General features: G+C 43.2%; 1 protein-coding gene across 8 annotated transcripts in view; it reads right to left on the bottom strand.

Annotated features, from left to right (window-relative positions):
* Positions 1 to 5,027: 5,027 nt before the first annotated feature.
* Positions 5,028 to 20,761, bottom strand: part of LOC308311995 (muscleblind-like protein 2a) — a 102,077-nt gene continuing 86,343 nt past the window's right edge. For 3 of the 8 annotated variants that reach the window (XM_080758833.1, XM_080758832.1, XM_080758834.1), the window contains 6 exons: positions 20,045 to 20,098; positions 19,327 to 19,477; positions 17,076 to 17,108; positions 14,584 to 14,681; positions 13,666 to 13,755; positions 5,028 to 5,700 (listed from right to left, as the gene is read on the bottom strand). In XM_080758833.1, coding sequence (XP_080614959.1) covers positions 13,726 to 13,755; positions 14,584 to 14,681; positions 17,076 to 17,108; positions 19,327 to 19,477; positions 20,045 to 20,098 — 366 coding nt within the window. In that variant the 3' untranslated portion in view covers positions 5,028 to 5,700; positions 13,666 to 13,725. The remainder of the gene's footprint in view (positions 5,701 to 13,665; positions 13,756 to 14,583; positions 14,682 to 17,075; positions 17,109 to 19,326; positions 19,478 to 20,044; positions 20,099 to 20,761) is intronic. The other 5 variants (XM_080758836.1, XM_080758835.1, XM_080758838.1 and 2 more) reach the window with 5 other exon arrangements.

Below are 20,761 nucleotides of genomic sequence, written 5' to 3'. Positions count from 1 at the left end.
TGGGAACCAGTGAACCACTGTAAAGCAATCCATTCTGACTTTAGACCTGCTGGGACTGGCATACAATAGAGAATTTAATGTTTTTTTTGTAAAACAAAATGATCACTGATAGTTGAGAGTGGACCGGACCTATACTTAAGTATATACCGTACTTAAGTCGTACAATGGATAGCACAAATAGTCGTTCTGCAAGCACAATTCTATTTGCGCTTATTTTTTATGCGAGAATGCAGCAAATTCACACTGCGGATTATTCCAAGTGCCGTTATAAATATATATATATATATATATATATATATATTTTAAACGGGACAGTCAATTCCATTTTTAAAGCTCAATTCATTCTTTACCGAGTGGTGCTTTTCGGCCACCGTCGTACAGTCATATTTGGGAATAAGGGTGGCCGTGACCACTAATGGGACACAAGACTTGATAACGTACTTTCAATAAAAACCTTTTGGCCGAACGACGCAAATCTAAAAACCTTTTTTTTTATTTTTTTTTTACAAAATAACAACTTTAGAATAAAAGATATATATTTTAAATGAAACTGAGAAGTGGGTTGGTAGAATAGATGGGTCGTATGGGCTTGACTTAAATAATGTCGTATTAAGAACTCTTTTAAAAAAAACATAAAAACCTTAAGCGCGATGGATTCAAGATAAGGCAATGTTGTTTGGATAAGCCGAGTCTGTTCGACGTGCCCGACTGCTCAGAAAGTGCTTATATTTCATTTTCTTTTTTTAAAACCATCAGTCAGTCATTGTCAACACATACAAAAAGAAAAAAAGATGTTACATTTTTACATGTTACATTTCATCTCAATTCCATACAGGGCATTGTGGGTTGCAAAAAATAAAAGAAAAAAAGAAAAATGACTTTTTTCAGGTTTTCTTTACTTCCGCAGTTAGAACTAGAAACATTCAGTTACGTTATCGTTTAGTAAGAAACAAAAAAAGATTTATTTTTCCATGCAAGATGCTCAATTAAACATACGTTAAGGGTTGTCGCTGGTTGTGTCAGATCCACTGAGCCAAGCCTGATTTATGTTGTGCACGGAAGAAAGCCAATTGATACGTGACAAAGTAGGAACAAATTATATAATGTTTGTCTACAATGACTTCTAATACAAGTTCATGTGGGTGTTACTTAAGCTACGTAAGCACATGAGAGGGTGTGTTTTAACAGTGTTTCTATACAGGGACGAGGCCTTAGCCACGTTCCGAAAGCAGATTTAGCCACTACGATCGCAAATGTAGATCTGCTATGTTCGGGGATAGAAAATAGGAAACATTTGTGCAAATCTTTGAATACATATATATTTTTATGCAAATATTTATGGGGGGGGGGCTGGAACTAAATATTTTGAGATGGGGGTCCGTGAAGACATTTGTAGGATCGCCATCAGGTCTTAATGGGTTAAGAATGTATGGCTGCGGTGTACACTACAACACATAAGTCAGGCTTCACAGTCTGTCATTTCCAGTAACTCCCAGACACCCAACAAATGGAAGTCATAAAAAAGATGCCATCTCGTATTAAACCATGACAAAGAAAAGAGAGGAGAAAAAAAAAGTGCAATCCTTAACTCTAGTTATACATAATTATATACGGCTGGAATAAACGTCTCACACTGTGGAAAAACCATGGGGAGTTCTCTGTCGGGGAAAAGAGTTGTACGTCTGACTTATTCATTTATAGATTATTTAATATATATATTTATATCATCTATGCAACATTGACAACTTTATAATCTATGTAAGAGTTTACAGTCCACAGCTCTATGGGCGCTGCTTTGTTTCGTCAAAATAATCTCGGTGAGTAATAAGAAATGTTTTGCGCATCTCCGATACAATCTAACGTGTGTATAGTGTTCTAGGAAGAAAAAAAGACAAACAAAAAAATTATCAACGTAACGTAATTTACAAAAATACCCAACTTTTAGTAATTGCAACTTTTAAGGTCGTCACAGCAACAACTTAATATCGTTATGAAATACTATTATGCTAGAGTGAAAAGTACATATTTTTTTCAAATTTTACTTTCAAATTTTTTATGTATTTTTTGGTAAAATGCCATCTATTATATAATAAACCTCCCCCCCCCCCCCCCCCCCCAACAACACAAGCAATTCTATCGCCGTGACCCAATTGGATGTAGAAGGCGAGAACGATTCAGTAGCTCTCTATTGGTGGTTATCGTTTAAGCTCCACCCCTCTCTTCCTGATTGACTTCTCATTGGCTGACCAGACAGGTTAGACCTTGGGAGTGACCAACGGTGCAGTACGCAGCACAGCTCAATAAATTACATTCATCTAAAAAATACAATAGTTTACAACATTGTTCCGACTAAAATTTGACTTGAGAAAAACAAGATAAATTACAACAAAAATCATACATTTCTTTTTACCACTTTCCACAATCAAACATGACAAAAACCCTACAATGTATGAGAAAAGAAAGCCAAACATGATGAAAGAATGAAACCGAAAGTGAAACCAAACACAATAAAAGTCAGGAAAAGTGTGCTCCATTAGCTGGTTGAACCACTCCAGCCCCATTTGAGAAAAAAATTGCCAATGTCGTGAACTTGTACATTTAACTATGTTTAATTTATTTTCTAAAATAACTTCCGATATTTTTTTAGACTTTCTGAATCTTTAAAAAAATAATAATAATAATATAATAATAATAGTTTGGCTATAGGTGAATGAGTGGTCAACTCAAAGGTGTATCGTTGTGGATTGTCGATGAAGGCCAGTCAATCTAAGATTTGACCCAAAAGAGATAGCCTGATAGCAATCGTTCAATGATCCTTAGGGTCATCCAAATATCTTATTAAAAATGTATTATTATATACATTTTGGATCATGGTCAATTCAGGGGATGAACATTGGAGTACCAAAAATGTCAAATTTGAATCATGCTTTAAGTAGCATGTGACATGTCAAACTAGGGGTTATTCATGATTCTGAATCCATTCCAAGCATTAGTTGCTACATTCAAATGTGATTTTTTTTATTGCCATTTGAATGACTGTAAGCATCATAAAAAACCTTGACGATTACTATTGCAATTTATTTTGGGTCACGCCCCCTTTTAGCTTAGATTGACTGGCCTAATGTTAATCAAGCACCCTGAACATATATTATAATTTTCAATACGAGAAGTGGGGAAAAACCCAAAACAAGAGACTTGTTTAGTATCACATGAGTTAAAAGCACGCCCATAAAAACACGTTAGAACATAATTAATATGAGGGTTGGGTCGTCTAAAGCCGTGTAATAACATGCTTTATGATCTTGGCTGAAAGTGAAAGCATAAAATAAAAATGAAATGAATAATGATAAAATACAAAAATAAAAACGTTCTGTGGTCGGGAGGTGGGTGGATTGGAGATGGATGGGGAGGAGTTATGGGGGTTTTAGTCCAAACATACCTTGATAGTACACATAACACAGACTTTTAAATAACTTTGAATGCATTTCTGTAGAACCGTGAAGATATAAACTCTTGAGAATGAGAGACACATACGGATTACATACAGTACACAGTTCACATTCACAATAACTTTTATTTTTATCCGACTTTTTTTACTCACGGTCCTCATGTAAACTACTCGTAAAACCCAATGGTAGGGGAAAAAAAACAAAACAATGGTACACCATGAAATAGTCCACCTTAACATTCTACAAAGCTATTCTTGATTTGTCGTTTTGTGTAGTCTGGGGTTTAATTTTTTTTGTTATTTTGATTATTTTCTTCAAGTTATACAAAGTCACGTGTGACGTTTAACCCGCAACCGGCGGCCTTTTACGATAAGGACTTCTTTTTTTTGTTTGTTGTCGTCGTCGTTTGTTTGTTCTCTTTTTAGGCACTTCTTGCAGTTCCTCGAGTGGAACAGAGATGATTCGGTGACAGCCAGGTCGGATGGACAACCAAGACGGTTCACGGAAAAACCCTGCCAGTCAAAAAAAGGTTTCAAGTCATCGTTTTTTTGTTTGTTTTTTTTGCGCGCGACAATGTCGATCGTCAAATGCACCGTGTTGTTTAGCTTTTTGTTTTCTCTTTTGAGTCTTAGCACTTAAGACCTCCCCCTCCCCTCCCCTCCCACCCCACCCTGCCGTCCTCCGACCAGGCCCTCCAAACCTCCCCCCCCCCCCCCTACCTTAACCCTTTCTTTTTTCTGGCCAGGCCTAGAACTCAGTGTGATCCCCGTGGTGTTGTGTTAAGACACCCCAGGTTGTCAGACCCCCCTCTTTTGCTTGTAGTCTTAGTCTGCCGGCAGACCATCGGGTTCAACATTTGTCCACACACACAACAACAACAACAATACACGGCTCGGTGGTTCCGTTCAAGCCGTTGGCACAAACCCAGAGCCTCCGGGCTTCTCCGTTTTGTCTGTGTCTTTGTTTTTGGCCCACTACCGACTTCCGTTTTTTTTTTTTCCTGACACGGAGCGGCATTCTCGACCGCCTTCCTCCCTCGTTTGAGTTTGACACATGTGAACCACACGGGAGTCTAAAGCCCGGATTAATTACTCGCCGCCTCATGGCACCGGCAGACTGAAAATAGCAGATATATGATCTATTGCAAGCTTATAGGCCGGCTATATTCAGTCTGCGACGGAGCATAAGCGAGACATGACCCCTTACCCCATCCGCCCCAACTCCAATCCTGCCCCCGTTTTAACGTAAGACCAAAACCTTCAAAAGAATGGAACAAAACTTAAAAGAAAAAGAAAAAAACGGCATGACTGGGATTCCTTGAGAGGGGTAGGGGTGTCATTTGATTTACGAGCAACTCGGGTAATAGTGGCAAAAAGACTTTCGGGGGGGGGGGGGGAACCACCATCCCAGCTGATCTCAATCCGTGGAGCAGTGGTTGGGTTTTTCTTTTTGGCCAGATTGGCAGGGAACTGGAACTCTGTTGTCATGGCATCTTAATGGCGATCGGGAAACAGAGAGGGGACTTGGTTGACTTGGGGGGGGATGTGGGGGTCGGTGTGCGGCAAATCCCCCCCCCCCCCTTCCCCCAAGTGACATTCAACGTAGTGAGGAGAAACGTAGTTTCATTCAACGTAGTGAGGAGAAAGTTCAACGTAGTGAGGAGAAAGTGACTGCAAGGAAAGCAAAGACGACCGCCTTGAGCACGTCATGCCGCGTGCATCCTCTTCCCGTGTGGTCATCATCGTTTACACCTTGTCCTGCCGTGACATCACTTCCTGTTTTGGGTTGAATGTTTGTCTTACGTCGGCAATAAGCAACGTTTTGTCGCACCGTGCAAATCGAGCGTCTTTCTTTTCTCTTTTCGCCCCCTTCCATTCCGATTGAGGGGTGTGAACTCTGTGAGAAGGGGGAATAGAAGGGGCTTCAGTTCCCATGGTACTTTGAGAGGGAAACGATCGTGGTACCGCACTGCTGTATGTCGATTGTTCATAAGAGTATTGTTTCGTTTTTGTGTAATTTTCCATGTTAAACAGTATTCCCGTTTCCTCCTTGGTTTAGCGATACAGATAAATGTTTGTTTGTTTGTTTGTTTTTTTGAAATGGGCGTGTATGTAGCCTATCCGGTGGTTATGGTTAAGTTGTGACACTGGTTAGCATGCAGGTTGCTGGACCTCGATGGGAGAGGTCAGGTGGTATTTACAGAGGGTTGGGAGTCCAGACGCAGCTAGTCCACACGCTACTTCAGGATGATCTAGAGAGAGAGAGAGAGAGAGAGGGGGGGGGGGGGGGGGGTCATGGAAGACATTTTTATCTCAATTTCTGAAAGCCCGATCCCGACGACCTTTGCCTCGTGTCACCCCCCCCCCCCCCCCCATTTCCTGTCACCATACTGTGTACACTATCCAATAAAAGGCAGACCAAAGACCAAATATCTAGCCCTATTTATACTTTTACGCATATAATTAACACTTTACAAAGCTGTCTTGGTGTGCTCTGTATGCAGGCCCGGCACCACAGGGGTGTGAGAGAGGAACCCTGTGGCACCCTCAGCTCTGTATACAGACAGACAGACAGACAGACAGACAGACAGCACAGGGGTGTGAGAGAGGAACCCTGTGGCACCCTCAGCTCTGTATACAGACAGACAGACAGACAGACAGACAGACAGACAGACAGACAGACAGACAGACAGACAGACAGACAGGCACCACAGGGGTGTGAGAGAGGAACCCTGTGGCACCCTCAGCTCTGTATACAGACAGACAGACAGACAGACAGACAGACAGACAGACAGACAGACAGACAGACAGACAGACAGACAGACAGACAGACACCACAGGGGTGTGAGAGAGGAACCCTGTGGCACCCTCAGCTCTGTATACAGACAGACAGACAGACAGACAGACAGACAGACAGACAGACAGACAGACAGGGGTGTGAGAGAGGAACCCTGTGGCACCCTCAGCTCTGTATACAGACAGACAGACAGACAGATAGCATCTCGCCACATGACAAAGCAGCATGGTGCTTCTCATTGGCCAATGCCAGCAAAGGACAAGAGTCACACGTTGCGTGGTGCAATAACAGAAGCTCACTGCTTGAAGTGTGTGTGTGTGTGTGTGTTATGTATATATATATATATATATATATATATATATAAAAGGGGTCACGACCCCCAGGTTGAGAACCCCTGGTCTAGAGAAGCCTTCTTTCTGGCCTGGGTTGTAATTATGCTTACGGGTCCCAAATTGAGCAGATCTACAAGCTCACACATACGGTGTAGATAGGGGATAATGTAGCGCGTGGAGGTATACAGACTAGAAGAGCGAGCCCAGAATAGATCCACAGGGAGGGGGTTTACTTTACGTGGTCAGGTCAGCCAAATGGCCAACGATGTGCACATCAGATGTACTTCCCTGTTCAGACAGCAGGGGGCGGCGTGGCTTCACAGTCACAGTGCAGGAGCAACGTGACATCACCACCAGGAATCCAGCTATCACAGTCGGCTGCATTCATATGCCAGAGACATAGACAGAGACCAGGGAGGACAAGAAGCCATGACGGGGCATTTAACCCCCCCCCACAGCAGATGGCGATGAGACCTCTAATTAACCCATTTAGACCCGGGGCTCGATTCTACGAATGTCTTCTAAATCATGACGGCTTTCTGAAATGTTTCTATGTCAGTGGTGCTCAAACTATTTCATGTCAAGGACCCCCAGAATTATATGTATTTGGCCGCCGACCCCCATCTCAAAATATGTTGTTCCATGCAGGGACCCCGAGATCCGAGTTAAAAACGTTCGCTCTGAAAGAATATACATTCCAAATTTGAGCCATATTTTCACGATAAAAAATAAATAATCTACAAGCTTGGTAGTGCGGCACCGAGTGCCGCGCTACGAGCTTGTAGATCTGCAATTCTTTTCTGCTATTTTTCAATAGCTAAAGTATAACATAATGCTTTAAAACACCAAAAAGGGGAGTTCCCGTCATGAACGGGTTAACAAAGAAAAGGACGCCTAATTGGCCCCGGCTCCGTCCCGCAACATGTCCGCCGGCGGCGGCCCACTCATCTACGAGTGTGGTACGATGAGTGTTTGTTTGCTGTCCTGCTTTCCCTGAGGGCTGGGGAGCCACTTCACAACACTACACCACATGACTGCAACTCTGGAATCTGAAGTGTGAAGTGAGGGGGGGCGCCCAGCTTATGGCTGTGTGACGTTCATAAACGCAGCTATGGCTATCGGTACCTAAAGGTGCTAACTACGCGTATGTTCGTAGACAACCGTATACTGCATATATGAAAGCGTCGACCGTCAATTTACCTTTTAGCATTGCTACGGTTACTGGAGAGCCTCCGTCCCCTCCAACTATGGGATTTTCAAGTCCTGCTCCAATGAGCTTCCGTTATAACAGGATTTTCAAAGTGCTGTGTATCTCAAAAGGTTCGAGCGCTGTCCACGGCGAGCCGTCGCGCATCCCGACGATCGCAAATCATTTGTGAGTTTGTATCGCATCGCTGAGCACATGTAACTGGTTGTAATGATAGCTAAGGGGTCTGAGCTAATGCGACGGATCACTGTGCTCACAACCTCCCTGAATAACCCGGAAATGAAACAAGGATAGGTAGAGTTAGAGCGGACGGCTGGCATTCCTTAGGTCAGGTGTGCTTATGCTACCACATAGTGGCAGTAATACAGTTAAAAATCACACCCATGTGAAGTGGGGGGGGGGGCTCTTATCATCTCATTCCGGCCAATCACAATTTGCGTCCTCACCGTTCGTCTTCAATGTTTGTGTTTACGCAATGTTTGACAAGCACTCAAAACCAATGTTTGTGTTTACTACACAAACCCTCAAAGCTGGACATAGGAGGGGCTAGTGCCCCTCAAAAACTAGAAACCAAATGGACCCCCGTTGGCGCCCAAACAACAAACAACAGAGCCTCTTCATAATGAAGTGGGCTGCTTTTGAAGGTCCTCCGGTAGCAGGGGTCTCCACAGGAGACCCCTGCTAGCTGCGCCGTTAGCGTAGCGGCTGAATCTGACCGGCCTTAACCCTCTGTATAATTCACACCGAGAGGGGAGAGATGAGGGGGCTTGTGTGGTGAGGCAACATCAAAATGTACCGCACTCGCACAACACAGTGTGCTGTTTGCTGGGGTCGTTTTTTCAAGGTGTTTTTATAGCGACCTATAGCAGCTAGCGATGAGAGAGAGGGGCACAGGAGGATGGAAGGAGGGAGGGGGAGAGTGAGAGAGACAGAGACAGAGGGAGGGAGAGAGAGAGAGACAGAGAGGGAGGGAGAGAGATGGTGAGAGAGGGAGGGATAGATACAGAGGGACCAAGATGGAGAGAGGGATAGAGATGGAAAGGGAGACAGAGAGATGGACAGAGATACAGAGCTATAGAGGGATAGAGATGGAGAGATGAAGATGGAGAGGGAGACAGAGGGACATACCGTAGGGACAGAGGAAGAGAGAGAGAGGGGTAGAGACAGAGAGAGAGACAGAGAGAGAGAGAGAGGCAGACAGAGCTAGACGTGACGTCAGCCCCTCATTGCAGCTCTTGCTGGCCCACATGCATTTTTAAAGAGCGAGCGGGGGGGGGGGGGGGGGGGGGGCATACTGCTTCCTGCTGCTGCATGCCAATTACAAAAGGAAGAGGGCGGGGAGGGGGGACTGACTCACAGGAAGTGACAACACAACGCTTGCGGCCACATAAGGACACTAGACACAGCAGGTAATAATCTGTGCACTCGGGTGGGGGAGGACCAGGGAAGTTCATTGATCATGTCTCTTGACAAACCGTGACGGAAGCATCCGCGTCCATTCTGCATTATATAGCTATCATATCGATAGAAACTCCTAGGATTTAGAACAGTGGTTTAGACCAATAGCAGTGGTTTAGCCCCCAAACCTCGCTTAAAACGAGTCTGACCTTTTTTTTTCTTTAAATGCAAAAACAATTGCTTCTATTCCAGCATGCCAGCTTAAGATTTCCAATCACTTGTACATCTGCTCAAAACATTTTCAGATGGGGGTCAGCCGCCATATTTACAATATATCAAGTTGGGGGTCCTTGGCACGAAAGAGTTTGAGAACCACTTAATTATTTGTAGAATCTCAGGCAGGGGTGTCATCAATATGTCCATATACCATTATGATGTTCTTATTTTGATCATAAGACCAAATGACTGAATGTCAAGTCTCCAGGTGTTCTTCATAACATGTATGACACTGATTTACTACGACACTGTGGCATATTAGGAGCCCAACTAGTGCTAGTGGTTCTCAACGTTTTTATTTGCAAGGACCCCATTAACTCTGAGAGTATACGAATGGAACCAAATGGACCCGTAAGGGTCTATTTGGTTACATTTTTACACTCTCAGAGTTACAGACCTGTTATGGTCATTGATGGATAGCTTTTTATGCATTTATGGTGATCTTATTATCCACTCATTTTGTATGTCTGTGGCAAAAAACAATTACTTTGACAAAAATGTCCACCGCAAGCCAGCATGGCCATGAACCCTGGCCTCAGGTCTTATTTAATGGCTTAAGGAAAGGAAGTGACTTAAAAAATAAAAAGGAATGTAACTTCATTAAGTTGCTGTGTGGCCCCTCGGGGGCCTGGAAGCATCCGTTTCCTCCTGCTGCTCCCAGTATGACAGGGTCACGTGCATGACATGTCCCTGTGCTCATCTGTGCACGGACGGCTCACTCGTCTGGTGTTAGCCAGACAACCACAATGCACAATCTCCAAACGCTATCCAGACATCAGTCATATAATCAAACCTTGACTCCTTACTGGCCTATACCGGCATGTGCTCAACCCATTTTGGACTGAGGCCGATGTCCCCTTGATGAAGGCCACTCATGGCCGAAACGTCGCGTCCTGAATAAAATATCTGTGTTTTAACAAAATAAACACTGTTTGGAGTAGTGTACATACTGCCGTCCAGAAGGCTAGGGTTACAAAAGGGGTTCCCGCCTATAATTAGTCCCTCCCCAACCCATCCTTGTCCAATAGGCACGTTGGCAGCGAAGAAAGCTTGACCTGCATAGGACTATCTCTTTTTGGGGTGCGATTTAGTGAAGGGCTAATTGGTGTTCAACCAGCCACAATTATCACATGTCTCCCCCGGTTATTGCCCGCAGTAACCAGGGAGTACAAAACACTGATGTTTGCCTACAAAGCTAGGTATATGGCAACCCGATATCTTCAAAGTCACCTTTTCAGACGCCATCTTAGCCCGTAGCACTTTCCGTATAACTTGCACTAGCCTCAAGGACCTTACAGTAAAACGTATGTAATTTAAATAGCATATTATACGGTGCCTGTACAGCACTTTGGTCAGCTTCTGTTGTTTTAAATGTGCTATATAAAATAAAGTTTGAATTGATTTGATATTATGTAGACTGACATTCTACTGTTCGACGGATGTTAGGTTCCTAGCTTGCTTACGATCCTTAATGACTATTTCTATGTATTTGATGATGTATTACCATGTGTTGTTCTTGCTTACTGTAAATCACTGTGGATTAAGAGTGTCTGCTAAATGCATAAATTATATATTCTATATAGAGTCTGTTACCATACCTCCTGAATGCTATATAGAGTCTGGAACTACACCTCCTGAACTCTAAATAGTCTGGAACTACACTTCCTGAACTCTATATAGTCTGGAACTACACTTCCTGAACTCTATATAGTCTGGAACTACACTTCCTGAACTCTATATAGAGTCTGGAACTACACCTCCTGAACTCTATATAGAGTCTGGAACTACACCTCCTGAACTCTATATATATCTGGAACTACACCTCCTGAATGATATATAGAGTCTGGAACTACACCTCCTGAACTCTATATAGTCTGGAACTACACTTCCTGAATGCTACATATAGTCTGGAACTACACCTCCTGAACTCTATACAGAGTCTGGAGCTACACCTCCTGAACTCTATATAGTCTGGAACTACACTTCCTGAATGCTACATATAGTCTGGAACTACACCTCCTGAACTCTATATAGAGTCTGGAACTACGCCTCCTAAAAAATGCTAAATTTTGTCTTAAATTCCCATTTCTGATAAGCAGCAACAAAATGAAGCAGAGTTGGTGCTTGACATTTAAAAGTTAGAGATCCACTGGTACTGAAATTGTATAGCAGGTGTGTGTGTGTGTGTGTGTGTGTGTGTGTGTGTGTGTGTGTGTGTTTGTCGTAGGATTTCGACAACTTGGGATGCCCCGAGGCAGAAAGGCTGGCAAAGTGTGCCGTCTCTGCAGCGGAGCTGAGTGACATGTGTGTTGTATCATGAGCACTTATCCATGAGTTTGTGAATGTAACCTTGTCTGCACCTAAAATATTTGTCCCTGTATGCATTCCTTGTGTGTGGACATAAATAAATAGTTAAACTGTGTGTGTGACTGTGTGTGTGTGTGTGTGTGTGTGTGTGTGTGTGTGCATGTGCGTGCGTGGATGGGTGCATGCGTGTATGTGTATGTATATGTATGTATGTATGTACGCACGTGCGCATTTCACTTGCATAGCACACAAGCAACAACGAATCTACGAATCTTAAACCCCATATGGTTAACCGGAGTCCCTCAGGGGTCTATGCTAGTATTCTGTTTTCTGTTATCGTGTGTAAAGCTCTCGTGGAAAGTGTCAATCGACAAGGCTATGTCAATCGGGTATTTCCTTCAACAAAAAAAGGAAACATTTTCAATCAATTAAACAGCCCCCGACAAGGCGTTGAATTCATGGATTCTTTTTTTGTTTGTTTTTTGTCGCGTCCCTGAGCCAATAATCCGATGGCTGGACTCGGGACAAAAAAACAAAAAACAATCTCCATTTGAAATCTATTTGGAGGATCAGCACCTTGAGATGCATCATCTCGTTTTCGAGGGGGTCCTGAAATCAATTTATATTGATTGATAGAAAATCCCTACTTGTATTTTGTAGTATATGTGCAACACAAACATCTCCTACTATAGACAGTGTGGGAGCTCTGAACAGGTGCTGTACGCGAGCACACGACACAGCACGTTGTAACATTCCTCAGAAATTTAATTTGAATATTGGCCTTAAAAAATGGCGCGAATATCGAATATATTTGAATATATATACTGTAGTACCACAGACGAAAAACAGTCCAAGTCCACATTTCATTCTGACCCCTCCACGAAAAGGCCTCGTTGTCCTGAACCCTTATCTATCATTTATACATTATGGATCAATAGTGTGGACTTAGACTGTTTTTCATCTGTGGCATTCATTTTTTAATATTATGTTTTCCCCCCATCGAAAATTACTTAAACTTACTTGATCACCCCGGCTGGGTCACCTGAGTGAGGGGTATGATGTTGGGAGACCCAAAACCCTGATGACCTTGGGATACATCACTGAGGATACGTCCCAGGTGCATCCATGTACGTATGTATTTTGTTATATTACTGCCGAGGAATTAGCTACATTTTCGCTAGAAACGGACTGTATCAAATATGACAGTCTGACTGTCTTAAACGATACACCTCCCCGACAGTTTGTTTATTTTCACAATTCTTATACGAGAATTTCACAATTCTTATACGATGACCCCCCCATGTTATTCTCCATATACAAAAAAATCTGTGAACCAAGGGATGAGCAAGTGACGTCAGGACTTCGGCGCACTATTGTCCCTGTCAAATAAACCAAAAGAAAATCTAAATAAATAAAACAAAAAATAATGTTTTTTAAATTAGAATATTATTTTATATAACCTAATATACATTCCCCCCCATATTTGAGGAATATTAAAATGTAGAATATCTGTTTACCAGCCCTATTGTCTACAAATGACTTACTACACTGGGTCACTCCAGAGTGACCCGATCATTGGTCAGTGGTTTTTGGTTTAAAACCTGAACTGGACGGTTCACCCTGCACGGTTCACCCTGCACGGTTCACCCTGCACGGTTCAATACGCCTTCATGAGCGTAGCGGAGGTTTTCCGGTTTTGTAAAAAAACCCAAACAATAATACAAATAACAAAATCACTCCCCGAGTTCCCCGCGATCCGCGAGTGAATCCGGCTGCCGTTGCTCGCCAAAGCCAGCCCATTCACAAGCATCACGACACATTGCGTGGCTATAGTACATACAGTATAGGCGACACCAATGGCATTAATACATGAGCATATACAGTATAGTGATTAGCCTACCTGACGTTGCTGTTGTCCTCTCTACTCGTAGCAGGAGGTCATTAAAAGTTGTTATTTCCGTCAGATCAGTCCCAACAATGTACTCCATGACTGTAGCAGATAGGAACTCTTCTTGTAAGCATATTAACATCCTTAAATTCTTATGCAGAGCTAAACATGTAGACGTTTAACTGCCATGGAATGAACTTTGAAACAATGCTTTTTGCAGTGGTGCAAAACAAAAGTAAATGTATACACATCTTTTGAAAATAGCCAATCTACAAGCTCGCGATGCGACGCATTTTGAGCTTGTAGATCGGCTATTTTCAAATTTTCAAAATGTCTAAATGGGACATTCTGGGTCATTCATTGAGTATTTCTATATTGCAGTATTGATACTTTTACTTAAGTAACAAAATTGAGTACTTTTTTCACCACATTTCGTTGCGACACTATCCCCCCCTATTTGCGGAATTTCTGCTCCCTAATGCCATTGGCTGGGAGTGCAGCGAGGGCGGTTCTTCATTCGGTGAAGACACACATCCTACTTTTTCATACATTTTAAAATCAATGGGACCATAATTCACAAAAACGCATAAAGTGTGGTCATATCCCCATGGTAATCAACAGTGTGGTAATTGTTCTGCATCCAGCAGGGTGGGGAAACAGCGACACCTGCTAGGCCATTAATGGGAACTGCAGGGAATTCGGCACTTCCTTATTGGCTTCGTTATTTAAAAAAAAGCAGATGCTTGCCGCCTGGGTATGACGGAAGCAGTTTGAAAATTGCGTGAGACTTGTGTCTTGAGACTACCTATACCTACCTACCTAGCAATCACCTCTAAAACGCCATGCATTTATTCAGAGCTCCCGTGTGCGAGGCCTAACGAAGAAAAAAAAGAAGAAAGCTTTGTTTAAAAAAAAAAAAAAGGAGCAAACCTGATTGCCTGGTGCTGCTGCTGCATAGGCGACGCTTGCGGCGGCAGGAGATGTTGCTGCAGAGACAGTAGCAGGCGTAGCGCTGTACATCATTGGGACTTTGGTGGGAGAGGGGGGGGAGAAGGGGGGAGAGAGGAGGGGGAGGGAGGGGGGGCGGAAGTGAGAAGCAATGGACAGGTATGGGTGTAGCGTTTGCGGTCAACCGTGGCGTGTTGTGTGTGCGAGGTTTGGCGTGTTGTGTGCGTGTGGGAGGAGCCAGCAAGCCATCGTTACGGTGACACACCAGCAGATGGCATGCAGCCGTTCGGCGACGCAAAGCGAGAGAAAATGACAAGAGAAGGACAGAAGGAAGGAAGTAGGGGCGGAGAGAATAATAAATTAAAATAAAATAAAAAAACGAAAACAGAAAAAACCAGAAGAGAAATGCTGGTTACAATCATTTAAGTGAGTTCATGTAGATGGAAATCACTTTCGACATTTTTTAGAGAAGTCAGAGATGAGAAGAAACATGAAATGTGCCAATAGGTTCTATGCGCAAAGAATAACACTTCCTACTTCTGGGCCCCGCCTTCCCCACTTCCCTCACAGTTGTTACCAATGATACTTACCTACTTCGTTCACAGGTGTAACCGATGATACTAATGAAGGCTCTGTTCCATTCTGGTCAAACAGAGTCAGGGTGCTAATAATGTGCATGTTGGCTCACTGGAAACACTCTGTTACACCAGTTGGGTTTCAAAGTGTTCTTGAGTGGGTTCCAAATGGCTTCGCACGGGTGTGTAACCCTGAGAGTGTACACATTGACATTTGGTTTCATTTGTATACTTTAAGCCTTAATTAGTATCATCGGTAACACCTCTGAAGGAAGCAGGGAAGGGGGCCCCGGAAGTAGGAAGAGTTATTCTGTGTGCTAGAGCCTATTACGAGACAGTCAGACCTGGTTAACGTCTGGGAAGTTTGAAACGTCATTACGTGTTAATCGTACAGTAGGTGGGGAGCAGCTGCGGCAAGGCTCAAGCTCAAGACTGTTGGACTCTAACATGAGTAATCATCGCTGGAGGCTATTTCATTATGTCTGGCAAAAAGAAACACAGAGCTTTTATTTCTTTCAAAAAGGCGTCCAAAGGCTCCATTGGCACTCTCTGCCACCAGTTGTGTGCCTCCGTCGCGGTCAGAAACTATACTTTTAATCGGCCCAAAAACTAGTCTGCAGTTGTTGTAGGCGAGAGGCACTTCCGTGTTATAAGCACAAGCCGTGTAGGATTTAGAATGTTGCGGGAGCTACGGACCAGTGTGCGAACTGCCTTCCTATTTCGCTGCCATGACTGGAAACGCATATTGGAACGCTGTGCGGGACGTCATGGCGAGCGGGCGCGCGTCTACCTCCACCCAGTGTGGGGCGAGTACGGTACGTTCATTGACAATAATGAAAATGTCTGGGAGGTGGTCTGATAACGAGGCAGACATTTTAGCACATTTTCTCCAAGTCCTTTCTCTGGGAAACCGTTTCAAAGAAGGAAAAAAATGAAAAAGAAAGAAACATACAATTTGTAGTCAACAGCAGTGGTTCCCAAATTATTTTTGGAGGGTCCCCAGATTATTAGCTTAAAGTGCAACATTGTTTTCTCACTCAACAGTAAACAAACCAACATACAGCAGTACAGTATGAGTGTATACAGGGTATCTGCACATTTCTAAAGTGCCAATTTAATCACTTTCGCTCTAAGACCAAACATTGTGAAAATGGCCGTTCTACAAACTCTGCAACGCCTTGCATTGCGAGGCCTTAGTACGCAGACACATTTTCCGCTTGTTTGTTGTTTGTTTCCTACATTTTCTTTTTAATTATTTCAAATTGACGGAAGTGTGGGACTCTCCCTTTCCCCCCACCATTCTAGCAATTTCACGAAAGAAAAAGAATTATCAAAGAAATCCCATGAATTAGAAAACAAATGCTTAAGTAGTAGTGAAAGTAGCCGATCCACAAACTCACAAGCTTGTAGATCTGCTATTTTTACTTCTATATTTTTAATTTCTCTTTTGGGTCACTGCCTAAAAGGTTTGGGAACCACCTGGGCCACAGGACAGGTGCAGTGTGGCCGAGAGCGCCATACATTATTCGAGCCGTTCAAACCCACATCTGACAAGCTGGACATTAGCATGAGAATGTAAGTAGGGCAAAGGAGTAGGTCGGCGAAAAGAAAAAACCCATTCAGTCGTTCAGGTGATACAAAAAGGACACAGCCTTGAGCGTGCACATATACACGTGCACGCTTATGACTCACACAGCCACATGACTCATCTCCTCGAGAAATAATAGACCGGTGTCAATTGGAAAAAATAAGAAAATAGAAATCCTCAAAACGGGAGCGGGACCGAGCGCTGACATTTTTGTGTCACCTGCTTATGTCAGTCATCCACACAGGACCTCGCCCCTTACATTAAAGAGCGTGATAGAGAGAACAAGGAAAGGTAGTGAGTGAGTGACCTACCAAGGCTGCTAGGAGTCATGCACAAGACTGACCCTGTGTCACCATGCAGTGGGGACAGAGAGAGAGAGAGAGAGACAGACAGAGAGAGAGAGAGAGAGAGACACACACACACACAGAGAGACAGAGAGGGACACGGAGAGAGAGAGAGAGGGACATGGAGAGAGAGAGAGAGACACACAGAGACAGAGAGGGACACAGAGAGAGAGAGAGAGAGAGAGAGAGAGAGAGAGAGATAGAGAGAGAGAGATGAGATACGGGTTAATCAAGTGCGAGTAGGAAACAAAAACAAACAAAAACAAGGTTAGACAGGACAAGAGATAAATAAATGAAAAAGTTCAGATCGTTCTCTCAACTCAAATGGGAACCACATGCCTGTATGGCTAATTAACGAGATAAGACAAGCTGGCCACCGCAGCCGTGCAGTCAGTCACGTTCAGGTGTCAGAATGCAGTGGTGTACAGGTTTACTCTGTCGCACACGGCGCCGTTGCTTTGCCGCAAGTAAACGAACTACGAGCCGCCTTGTCGTACTTTGGATTCTAAAAGGACTAGAATTTAGGCTTAAATGTGCCATAGATTTGAGGAGCCACTTTGCATAATAATTACGTAGCAATGCCATCGCGACATTTTGCACAGTCAATCGCCACGGGGGATTTCGACTTTGCAGGATTCCGGCGAGTGACTGCAACGACGGTACAAGTGCTGCTGCACGCGAGACAGAAAATCAAGGTTTTGACCGGAAAGGTGAATTAAACACTGCCCAAGAAGCATATTAAGAGTCACACATGCTACAGATAATTTGCAGAGGCTTGAGCGGAATAATAACAGCAGTATTCTGCCCTCGTTTGCAGCGGAGCCAACTAGACAGATAGCTAACACTGTATGACTAAAACTATGACAACAATATTTGTTATTTCATGGAGAAAAACTAAATAAAAACTAAGCCATGATGACTAAAACCGGACAATATCCTCAACAAATAAAAACTAGACTAAAATGTTAGGGAGGGACTAGTGTAGAAGAGATAATTATATGTTTGGTTTGTTGGTTGGTATGTTTCTTTTTCAGACACCCAGTGAAAGGAACTGTACTTATCAACGGTTGGGGGATCAATCATAGTGGACATAAATATTCGGTGACTACTTAAAAACTAAGAAAGAACGGAAAATCACTGGCACTGGGTTATTTTACTAGTCTGGCATAGAATGAGTTGGAAAGCACCAACTTTTTTTTGACACACTTTCCTCTGCTTGCCCTTTTAGTGTTCATTATGTTGTCCAATAAGGAACAATGCCACCCAGACGGCAGGGCGAATAGATTAGTACAACAATTATTACGTTTTCCTCTCAGAGAAAAGATAAGGGATTAACCGTTTCTGCCTCGAAAAACCACAGAGAATACACTAAATCACTCTGCGAGTGGAAAAGTCCTAAATGCCGCTCTCTATACCTGCCGGAGAGATATTTTGAAGGGGTCATATGAGTTCAGGGTGTGTGTGTGTGTGTCTGTGCATGCGGGCGCATACATTAATTGCATGATTAATTTTTACTGCAATCCCCCCCCACCCACTACAGCTTAATTAATGCTTTGCCCATTTCGAGGACAGCACCGTTGTGGACAAGTCCTTACTCCTTCTTTCTGTTTAGTTAATCAGAAAATGTGGCTGATGTCACGCAGGAACCCCATATGTCCAAAATTGTTACTTTTCAGGATTCAAATTCACATGTGAAATGTACAAAATACAGTTACCGGTACTTTTGTGTGATAGCAAACAAGACTAAAACTAAAACATTTCCGATGACTAAAACATATAAATGACTAAATTAAATGTAGACTTAGGTATGCCATTATTTTTACTAATTAGATTTTTTTTTATTGTTCAACTAGCCGATCTACAGCGACATTCGACATGTTGTGAGCTTTGCAGCCTTTGAAGGTAGGTCAGCCGACCGAAAGCTTGCAAAATAAATACATTGATTGTGCGCAGTTTTGAGTGTGCGGAGGTTCCCTTTATTTCTTTCAGCCTTTGTAGGTAAAAAGGAATGGCTGAGTCTGATCGCGCTCAGCCTTATGGTTGTCAGTTTGTACTTTAAATACTTCCCACGGCCCAGACGGCCACACTCATAGCGCGTTCTCGGGTGCTGATGTACCGAAGCTGATGCACTGGCGAAAATAGGGCCCTACGACTACAACTAAATGGATATTTGCTGTGAGAATGAACGCGGCGTTGTGTGCGAGTATGGTTTGTTTACCTGTGGGAAAGTAGGCGGACTGCTGCAGCTGCGCGTTGGCCAGCGCCTGCTGGTAGTGCAACATGCTGGGGTTGAAGAGCGAGCTCGCCCCGTTGCTCTTCTCGAGTGCCTGTCTCTTTGGTAAGGGCTGGAGGACTCCGTGGGGGAACGCCTGCATTCAAGGTCAAGGTCAAGGACATTTTAGCCTCGCGTTTCCAAGCGACGGCGACACAAACACGTTCAACTTGTATTGCGTCTATGCACAGCACAATGTTAGAATAAACAACTGTAACTATCACACATATCTACGGAACTACTGTAGCAAGACAAAGTAAATGTGTCGACAGATTTAAATTAACATTACGGCTACTGGTCGTCAATTAAGAATCAACGTACTACTACGTACAACAGATGTTATTGAATGCTGTAAACAATACACTTGACATTACAACATATTGAAGCCTATTTCATGCTCTGACGTGCAAAGGAATCGCTCGCCGGAAATAGCTCTAGGCGTTCCTTCCGAACTTGTGTGTCAGCTATTTTTGGCGCGTGACGCCGCCAGCACGATCAGAGCACGAAGTTCGGCATTATCTGGGTCTTCACGGGAAAAAAACAAACAAAACGAAACAAAGCAAGACAACTTATACTGTTTCAGTGTGAGTGGCTACACAAAAAAGTACAAAATTACGAGAAGAAGCTGTACATGCAAAGCCAAAAAGGTGAAAGGTCAAAGTACCAGTTCTACGGATGTGTCGAGGGGTCGCTTCATTGCTTTGGCAGTCGACTGAGTCTTTGTAATTAGCAGGCAGCGAGCACATGATGGCAGTGGGCCAATGGGGTTCAAGCGTATTAACATACAGGTAACAGCAAGCAGTAGGTGCGTCATGGGGGGAGACAGCATTGCATTGTGGGTATAGGTGAGAAAGGGGGGAAAAAACAAAAAAACAAAAAATAATCTGAATGCAAGTAAATACCACATACAAAACAATAGGCATGCACAGAAACAAAAAAATAGTTTTTGTTTTGTTTGACTTTAAAACGCTACTTTCTTGTTTTGAATTAGTATAAAAGCAAATAAAAAGCATCTACCGTACATGTATCCTTTGGTTAAAAAATATATAAAGCAAGAATCTATGATGTACTCAAAACTACTGGGAAAGCATTTTGTTTAGTAGTAATGTAAGCTACTTCTTGCACAAGTACATCAACTTCTTTAAAATCTACGCCATAAACAGACTTTAGTATGGTGAAAACAATGTATACTGTATAGTGTATATATGTTACGGAAGATTTGGGAAAATGGGAAATATATGGATTTAGTCAAACTTTAGTGGTAAATGTTTCAGAGTGGAGACTGCATTCTCGTCGGTGTCAGCATGCTTACAGGTATTTGCTTTTTCTTTATTCACATTTCGCTGACTTCTGGGAAATCTAGAAACAAGCCGGGAAATGT

This window comes from Protomyctophum bolini, assembly GCF_963924005.1.
Source record: "Protomyctophum bolini genome assembly, chromosome: 24".
Lineage (NCBI taxonomy): Eukaryota > Metazoa > Chordata > Actinopteri > Myctophiformes > Myctophidae > Protomyctophum > Protomyctophum bolini.
Note: the sequence above shows the minus strand (reverse complement) of the source record. Positions and strands in the feature narration are given on the sequence as shown.